This window comes from Anabas testudineus, chromosome 5, assembly GCF_900324465.2.
Source record: "Anabas testudineus chromosome 5, fAnaTes1.2, whole genome shotgun sequence".
NCBI classification, from domain to species: domain Eukaryota; kingdom Metazoa; phylum Chordata; class Actinopteri; order Anabantiformes; family Anabantidae; genus Anabas; species Anabas testudineus.
The window spans coordinates 15,691,969-15,701,423 of record NC_046614.1 but is presented as its reverse complement, the minus strand read 5'-3'; the positions used below and the strand labels follow the sequence as shown (position 1 = coordinate 15,701,423).

At 39.1% G+C, this 9,455-nt stretch overlaps 1 protein-coding gene across 1 annotated transcript; it reads left to right on the top strand.

Annotated features, from left to right (window-relative positions):
* The first annotated feature begins 2,113 nt into the window (after nucleotides 1-2,113).
* On the top strand, nucleotides 2,114-9,353 carry LOC113154579 (alpha-1,3-galactosyltransferase 2-like). The gene is made up of 6 exons (XM_026348860.1): nucleotides 2,114-2,520; nucleotides 3,892-3,990; nucleotides 4,112-4,201; nucleotides 6,761-6,856; nucleotides 7,140-7,277; nucleotides 7,405-9,353. The coding sequence occupies exons 2-6, from the start codon at nucleotides 3,968-3,970 to the stop codon at nucleotides 8,090-8,092; spliced, it is 1,035 nt and encodes a 344-aa protein (XP_026204645.1). The 5' UTR covers nucleotides 2,114-2,520; nucleotides 3,892-3,967; the 3' UTR covers nucleotides 8,093-9,353.
* Nucleotides 9,354-9,455: the final 102 nt, after the last annotated feature.

Sequence of the window (9,455 nt, the reverse complement as noted above, 5' to 3'; positions counted from 1 at the left end):
GTAAAAATGATTCCCCAAGAAATCCCATGGAATTGTGCTGCACAATAAAAACTTGCACCGTTGTTTTTGACGTCTTTTCTCTGTGCCACAGGTGCCAGCTGTCTCGTTTCACCTAATTCAAGACGTGTTCGGAGAGGAAGATGATGTGGTTGTTTCTCACTTTAGTATCAACCACTGGCAGATATGGCACACTGATATGGTTTCAGTTAGCTTCAGTAGGGTAGAAGAAAAAATAGTTTCAGAGAAAAAAGGAGTAGCTGTGCAAAATGGCAAAACATACAGTTGGTAATATGAGTTTAAAAAGTATCTCTGGAAAAGTGACAATATTAAATGAGAACAAGAGTGATTTTAAAAGTTTTGTTTTTCTGTAATGAAATAAAAGGAACTCAAAACAAAGTCTGTTAATACAATAAATTATGAAACATTTCATAATGTAAAATATGTTTTACAATAAATGTTCAACATCATATTAATATTAATGCCTCCATTAGAGAATCAAATGGAGTCTAATAGAGTCTCCATTCTGCCAGGATGCACACAGATGCACATGCACATGAACATAAGGGTGACACAATAAACGTCCTTGTTGGGGACTGATATGTAAAGGACTGCCATCTGACAAATGTTCACAATTTTAAATTTGTTTACCCAAATGCTTACGAAGGAGGGGGGAGGGAATTCATTCATCACGGCTGGTACAGCTCAAGGACAAACAAGTTTCCATTAGTAATGTGGATTGAAACCAGAAACCGTGTTTTGTTTGGAAACAACACAGGGCACCTTTTGTCTATAGCTTCTTAACTTATTGGCTCACTTTACATTATGAATGCATAAACAAAAGACAGACGAGTACTGTAATGGAGCAATTTTAGTGGTTTATTAAAGAACTAAGTGACAGGCTCACTTCGACTTCAGAAAGATCAAAATGCCAGAATAAACCAAAACTAAGGAAGTGAAAAAAAAAAATGTAAACACCACTAGTGTGCACGACCTACTCAGCCTTAAATTCAAAGCATTGGAGCAAACCTTGAAACATGTCCTCTTACATCTGATAGGAGAGTTTCAGTAAACAGAGTTATCTACAGTAGATGCAGCAAACATGCATGTAGCAAAAACTATGAACTAGGCACATCATGGAAATAAGCGATCCTTTCTGTAATTTCCGTTTCTCACTGCATTGACAACTTTCATACTTGTTGTCACACATGCATTTCTAGTTGCACGACCACAAAGGCCAACAATAACGGAAGCAACACAACCTATATGGCATGGAAATGTTTCTAACCCTACTCCTGAAGAAACCCAGTATATCATTTATATAAAAAAGCACTAAAGAGCTTTCTTTATCTGTCTTCTCTCTCCACCTTATATCAACAGGACTACATGTTTACATGCAAACATATGATCCACACTAGTACAAATCATGAAGGGGACACTGACCCTGCCGGCTCCGATGCCCAACTTCAGCACTTCACGTCTTCAGTCACAACATTAATACAATGTCACTGATGTCAGGAGGGTTTTGATACAGTAGTTTTGCAGCCAGCTGTAAATCCAGATGTTTGCACCTTTCAGTCAATGGCAGCAGCAGTTTGTTTGGTTTTTGTTCCAGTGATATTTAGGTCACCACACCTCGCCTTGTGTTAATGTTGAGGTTAAAGTCTGTTTCTCCTGTGCAGGAAACAAAAACAGATGTAAGGAAAAGACTCCTCAGGGGTTATAAAATCGTTTTACATGACTGACATTGTTGTGTAAGGTAGTTAGATATTGTTGACTCTGTGATGCTCTAAAACGTGCGTGTTGTGTATAATGGCACTGCCTCAACTCCTTCCTTATCTGTGCAACCTACAGGAACACCTGCACTGCAACCTGTGGTACACTGGTTTGTAGGCTGTAGCCAAGTGACTTTGGGCTTGGATGCGGGCTTGGCTGTGGATTTTCAGTCTCCTGGGTCCCTCCACTATAACGGCCTAAGAAAGCTAAAGTGGTCAGTTATCCTGTTGCAGGATGCAACCACAACACAACTCCCTCTCAGTCACGTCCCCATTAAAAAACATGAAAGTCATGCTTCCTGCTTTCATACAGGAGCTACAGTAGATTTCATCCTTCACTGGGTAATTGTATGCTGCACTTAGGATGATGTAATTGTTCCTATTATTTGTATTATTGTCTTAGACATTTCATTCGTCATCATGTGGGAAAGGTGCCATACGTAGCAGGGTATATAAGGTTTCACTTCAGTTATTGCTTCTTTTCATGCACCTGCTGGGTGCTTGTTTCTCTCACGGGATCTGGCAACATGGCTGGAGGCTCCCAGACGTCAGGCTGCAGAGAAACAAAGCTCCAGGTCTCACCTGTAAGCTGAATCCTGAGAAGAGCCACTCCCTGTCCAGTGAGACCGCTGCGCCTTGGAGAAGGCGAGGCAGCCGTCTTCCTGCGTCGATACTTTACGCACGACACTCGCTCAATTATTTTCGATCTGTGAACATTTTCGGACAATTTCTGGACGTAAACGAGGAGGTATGTTATCAGCAGCTCTTATCTCTGTGTTAATATTTGGTGTAGCGCGTAGCCTCCAATTTATTCAGCGGCTAAATGTGTTCAGTCATGATTTTAAGAGTTAAGACTCTGAGGGTTTGAAGAAACAAGTTGTGGGTTACATGTCTTATTTTGGGAGTTGTCAGTGAAATGTTGCGTCAAAGTGTATAAATAAGGTATTTGTCTTATCTTCAGATGCTGTGTCCTTATTAGAAAAAGGTTTATTCCTTTTATTGTCCTATTGTCAAACTTGAACCTGTCTGCGACACTGGCAGCATTTAAAGTCAAGAACACGCTCAAAAGGGGGGAATGACACCCTGGGATTAGTTTTATATAAAGAGATATATGTAAATAGAATGAAATCAATTCACAGCATGTTCTTTTAAAGCACTTTTACTTCGGAAATACAGTTGATATGTCACTTACTGAAGGTTTAATGCTGGGACTTCTGTTTGTGATGTGATGAGAAAGACACACATGAAGAGATTATGAATTGAAGCAGTATTAGACAAGATGAATTTAAAATATATGTATATATATAAAACAAGCATTGGCAAAGGTGAAATGATTGAGGTGAAGGATTACCATGCACTTCCTGGTACAATGGTCAACCCAGAGCACCAAATACAGTTTTGGCTTTGTTCTCAGCAGCCCGGAAAGCTCTTCATACAGAGAGCTGTGTTTTATTACAATTTAACACAAACTGATAGGTTTTACCACTGGAGACTTCCATTTGATAAAATAGGTTGTGTTCCTCTCTAAAGTCAACATTTAAGTTCAGGTTTCGGTTCCTCGGAAATCAGTCAGCCAGGCCTCTGTACACTGCTTCCGCTGCTAATGCCCTAAACGCCACAGAGTTAACTTAGATTGGTGCTGAAAGAGGTGTGCAGGTTGCAGAGGGAATGAGAGACGACGGTTCTGGCCTGTATGACCTATCAGGGAGTCAGTAATCCAGGAGGTTGTGGAGGAGTCTACCTGCATCTTCAGGAGCTGCTGTCTCAGCAGCACATGCTGGATTGTATCAAACGCACTGGCGAAATTAAAGAAACACGTTGCTTGCTGAAGCAGTTTGATCATGGCATTGTCTATTCCAGCCTAAGGGTGACAGGTGTAACTGTAGCTGGTCAAGTCAGGTTTTCACCTGAGGTCTCAAATGCACTGCTGGTCTGGTACAATTAGGGGCAGCTGGAGATGATGTTTATTGGCAGCAGATCCACCCAGGAGGTCTTCCACATTGTCTGAACCTTCTCCTGACTCAGGCTGAGATTAAAAAGATGTTGTAGAGTCTTGCATGGCTGATCAGGAGTAGGTGATAGGCTCTAATATTCATTACGCTTCCTCTCCTTTCATCAGAGCTGTGTTTTTATCCATGAGTCTACAGCTGCCTCCACGTGCATCAGCGTGATAGTTCACTATCTACTGAAGTAGGATGCCTACTCTTTCTGCAATGCGGTATTTTCCATTTTTACCCTATTGTTCGACATTGCATGCTCAGAAACATTTGCTTTTGCATAACTTTGAGGATTTGCATTCTTTTCTTACCATTAATTCTGTCTTGTCTATGTTCCTGCAGATATGTTCAGAAGATAAAGAACATTTTTAAATGTCTACTTATTGTTCCTGTTGCAGTGCTGTGTCTTTTATACTTCACATCTTCATGGAGGTACCAAATCAACTCTAGTTACTTTTTGGAGACTCACAGTGTTTTCCACATAGAGACTTTACTTGGGTGGGTTGGCCAAGTATATTTGTATATTTATTTAATTGCACAACTTAATTTGATGACCGAACAAAAGATCTGTTGCCGGTATGTGTGCTTTTAACAAGTAGGTGAGAAGATCTACTACTGTATGTAGCCAAAGATTATCTGCATGAGGTAAGAGGTATCCCTCTGTCGCATACTTTGAACAATCAGAGAGGTCTTGGCGTCTCTGTTATCTACTTTCAAAATTTATCAAAAGGGAACTGAACAAGTTCTCCTTTAAAAACATCAGCTGACCTCCATCAGTTTTAGAATCTCCCAGCTGAACACGTTATTGTAAATGACTAAAATGTCAATTTAAATGTTCAAATGTCAGTAAATTATGACCAACTTTTAGTTCAAGATTGGGACCTTCAGTATTTAAAGCAAGTAGCTGTTGGAAAATGTGATGTACCAAAGATATTAGGCCATAAATAAGTTTCATTGTAGTAAGCTGCAATGCACACCAGCTTGTCACTCATACTCGACACGGTCGGCCACCACAGAAAGTAAAATGAAATTCTGTGGGAAACACTGCTCCTCATACTCATACATACTAAGTTGTCTGTTTATTGGGTACATTGAGATAAAGCCAATGCAGTCTGATAGTTGCACAATAAATCTTCTTGTTATAAAATGATAAAGTGTTAACTGTGAAACTGTTTTTTGAGAGTCTATGATGCTGCTAAACTGTATTATGTAATTTTTTACCACTCTTTGACCTAAGAAGACAGTTCAAAACTGACTCAAAACAAGTTCAGTTGATGTTACTCAACTTCCAGATGACTTCCCTGTGACAGGCACTGCACAAAAGTAGAATTTGGGTAATTCTGGAACTGAATAGAGAGAGATAATACAGTGGCAAAAAAAGGTATGTGAACCCTTTGAGGTTACGTGGAGTTTTGCATGAATTGGTCATAAAATGTGCTCCGATCTTCATCTAACTCACAACAATACAAAAACACAGTATGCTGAAAATAATAGTACATAAACATATATTTTCATGTTTTTTATTGAACATAACATGTAAACATTCACAGTGCAGGGTGGAAAAAGTATGTGAACCTAATAATAATAATAATAGCCTAATAACTTCTCCAAGAGCTAATTGGAGCCAGGAGTGAGCCAACCTTGACTCCAATCAGTGTGATGATATTGGATTTGTTGCTAAAAGCTGTCCTGCCCTTTAAAAACACACACCAGTTTGGGTTTACTATTGCAGCACTGTTGCTACTCTCCCTAGGCGTGGTCGTCCTGTAAAAATGACTGTAAGAGCACAGCGCAGAATGCTGAATGAGGTAAAGAAGAATCCTAGAGTGTCAGCTAAAGACTTACAGAAATCTCTGGCACATGCTAACATTTTTGTTGACACATCTACAATAAGGAAAACATAAACAAGAATGGAGTACATGGATGAAACCAAAATTGAGTTGTTTGGAAAAAACACACAACACTATGTGTGGAGAAAAAAAGGCACAGCACACCAACATCAAAACCTCATCCCCACTGTAAAAACATGGCGGCGGGAGCATCATGGTTTGGGGCTGCTTTGCTGCCTCAGAGCCTGGACGGATTGTTGTCATTGATAGAAAAATTAATTCCAGAGTTTATCAAGACATTTTGCAGGAAAACGTAAGACCATCTGTCCGCCAACTGGACACCACAGAGGATGGGTGATGCAACAGGACAATGACCCAAAGCATACAAGTAATTCAGAAGAACAGCTTCAACAGAACAAAATACACCTTCTTGAGTGGCCCAGTCAGAGTCCTGACCTCAACCCGATTGAAATGCTCTGGCATGACCTTAAGAAAGCGATTCACAACAGACATCCCAGGAATATTGCTACACTGAAACAGTTTTGTAAAGAGGAGTGGCCCAAAATTACTCCACATCGTTGTGCAGGTCTGATCTGCAACTACAGGAAACGTTTGGTTGAGGTTATTGCTGCCAAAGGGTGAAACCAGTTATTAAGTCCAAAGGTTTACAGACTATTTCCACCCTGCACTGAGAATGTTTACATGTTATGTTCAATAAAAACATGAAAACATATAATGTTTGTCTACTATTATTTTCAGCAGACTGTGTTTTTCTATTGGTGTGAGTTAGATGAAGATCGGAGCACATTTTATGACAAATTAATGCAGAAAACCATGAAATTCCAAAAGGTTCACAAAGTTTTTCTTCCTACTGTATATATGATACATGCATTATCTTCGATGGCCAACGTATCCGACCTTTCCCAAAAGACTCCTTCATGCCCATTGATGCTTCATTGTCTAGTACGTCATGACTGAGAATCTTCAGACATCTCTGTATTGGACTGTAAAGAGACGTGACAATAGTGTTCATCATAAGACTGCATGGCTTTTAGCTACATGTACCTAACACATTGTAGATTCTAATAATACACCTAATAATAACATTACATTATTTTCAACTGCCTGTACTTTTGCCAATATAACACATCTTTGTTGTCAGAATCTTTATAGGATGGATACCTATGGAAAAATGTACTCTGGAAAGTGGAAAGATGCTGGCTCTGGATGTCGGTGTCGATGCCAGTCTCGACCTCATGTAAGATATTTATATTTATTTAATAGAGTTTCCTTGTTGGGAGATTAATGCTGTCATTGTTGGGGTGCTAGAGTTGATGTCTATAGGGGGGTTTGGTTAATTTGGGGTGTAAGTTAAACTGGATCTAGATTTCTAAATTAGCAAAAACTGACACAATTCACAAAACATAAAAAAAACAACATATTACTAAGAAACTTGAGTGTCATCATCTACTATAAAGTTCTAGAAAGTAATTTGCTGAGTTATTTTCTTTATGTTTTTTTCATTCCATTTTCTATTTCAGGTCCAGATATGATGTGCAAACATGCACAACTTGGAAAGCTCCCGTCATCTGGGAAGGAGTGTTTGATCCTGTATTGTATGACCAGGCGCACAAGCAGAAAGGATCAAATGTGGCTTTGACTGTATTTGCTGTGGGCAGGTTTGTTTTTTCTGTTGAAACTGTTGTCATACCTGGCACAAATGCCATTTTAGGATATGTAATTTATGCATATCTGTGGATGTAACTATATAGACTGAAACTTTTCTTGTTTCCGTTTCGATCAAAGGTACCTGGACGCCTACCTCGGGACGTTCCTGAACTCGTCAGAGCGTCACTTTATGTTGGGTTTGCCGGTGACGTATTACGTATTTACAGACTTGCCGGAAAAGGTGCCAAAGATGACGCTGGGTCCTCAGCGAAGCCTGAAGGTGATCACAGTCCAAAAGTATTCCAGATGGCAGGACATCTCTATGATGCGAATGAAAACGTTATCAGATATTATAGAGTCGGATATTCGTCATCACCACACGCACATCTTCTGCTTTGATGTGGATCAGATATTTACTGGGAGATTTGGCTCAGAGGCTCTGGGAGATTTGGTGGCTCTGCTCCATGCCCACTTTTACCACCTTCCACAGAAACTCTTTACCTATGACCGCAACCCAAAGTCCAAAGCATACATGGAAAGTGGGGATTTCTACTACCACGCTGCTGTCTTTGGGGGATCGTGTAATGGTGTAAAAGCTTTGACTGAGTTCTGCTACCAGAGCATCATAGAGGATAAGCAGAATAATGTGGAGGCCTTGTGGCATGATGAGAGTCATCTCAACAAGTACCTGTGGCTACACAAACCAAGCCGGGTGCTCTCACCTGAGTACTGCTGGGACCCGAGCATTGGTTACAGGAGCGACATAAAGGTCTCCCGACTGCAATGGGCTCCAAAACATTATGACACGCTGCGAACATCCCAGTGAGTTTTTGCTGTTCGCGTGCAGTCACATGTAATAATTAATACTTGCAACTATTAAAAACGTGCTTCGAAGCTCTCCTGCTCCGTGGCTCTTTTGTTCTCCTGTAGGACACATCTACGACAGTGGGTGTTCCTATTGCTGAAACTAAATATTTTAATAAAGTAAATGTATTTACATTGCTGAAGTTAATCAAGCGGTAACAAAGCACAGTGCCTAATTTTTTGCTCTTGAAATCTAAATTATTTTTAATGTTGTAATGATATAGGTTTGTTGTGACCAGACACGAGTACAAATATCCTGCTAATCTGTTTAATTTTTTAACAGTGAATACATTAATTTAGAAATGTTGAACCTAACTTTACTGGTTGTGTGCATCAGATTTGCCATTTCTTTTTATAACAAACAGTATTTATTGAATGTGAACTTATAATATAGTGTGTGTGTGTGTGTGTGTGTATAATGTAATAATGTTTTTTCTTTTATTCTGTTTGTATTTTAGCCGAGAGGTAGTCAGAGTAGAAACTTGGGGAAGGGAAATATGACATGTAACAACAGTCAACAAGTCAGACTCAAACCACAGACAATAACAGTGTTCAAGGGTGTGGTTCTTTTTTTTTTTTTCTCAAAAATGATTCACAGCATGTGTCTCTGCTGTTTGCGTAAGGCGTTGGTGTGAAAGTGTTTGTTCACTCATGCATTTGTTTTATGGAAGACAGGCCATGAAATCAGCAGCTACAGTTTATCTTTGATGTTTAAACTCTGAACATTCTAAAGTTTGCCTTGAAATACTCTCACATAAGCACATTAAACTCAGGACTCTTGACCCAGACTCAGGGCTACAGTTCAGCTGATTGCACTGACAAATCCTAAAAATCCAATTTTCTCTTTACTTTGTATTTTGCACTTAACAACACTGCCCTGGCTGCCGAAAAACACACAATTACAGTTACTAATTGGCTGCATGTTTGGGATTCTTGTATTTGCTTGCTTATTTTTATAGTGTGCATTTTCAGTTTTAAACAGTTAATTAATGTATTTTACTTAAATGCATTAATTGCTTATGTTTATATTTTGTTAACTGTTCTAATTGCAATTACTAAATTGTCAGGATACCTGTTTTCTTAATGATTAACAATGTAATGATTTGACAGATGTGGACAAAAATGTTACATTGTAAGATTCTTTTAAATATAAATACTTGTAAAGTATATATATATAGTACTGTGAAATAAAGGCATAAACAAATAATCCAACCATGTCATGACCTAAAAGTTTCATCGACTTCCTTTGATTTGAGATCAGCTGCCCCACTTTTTTTTATGTCCCACATTCTTTCAGTCTGAAATCTGAATGTTATTACTTTGCT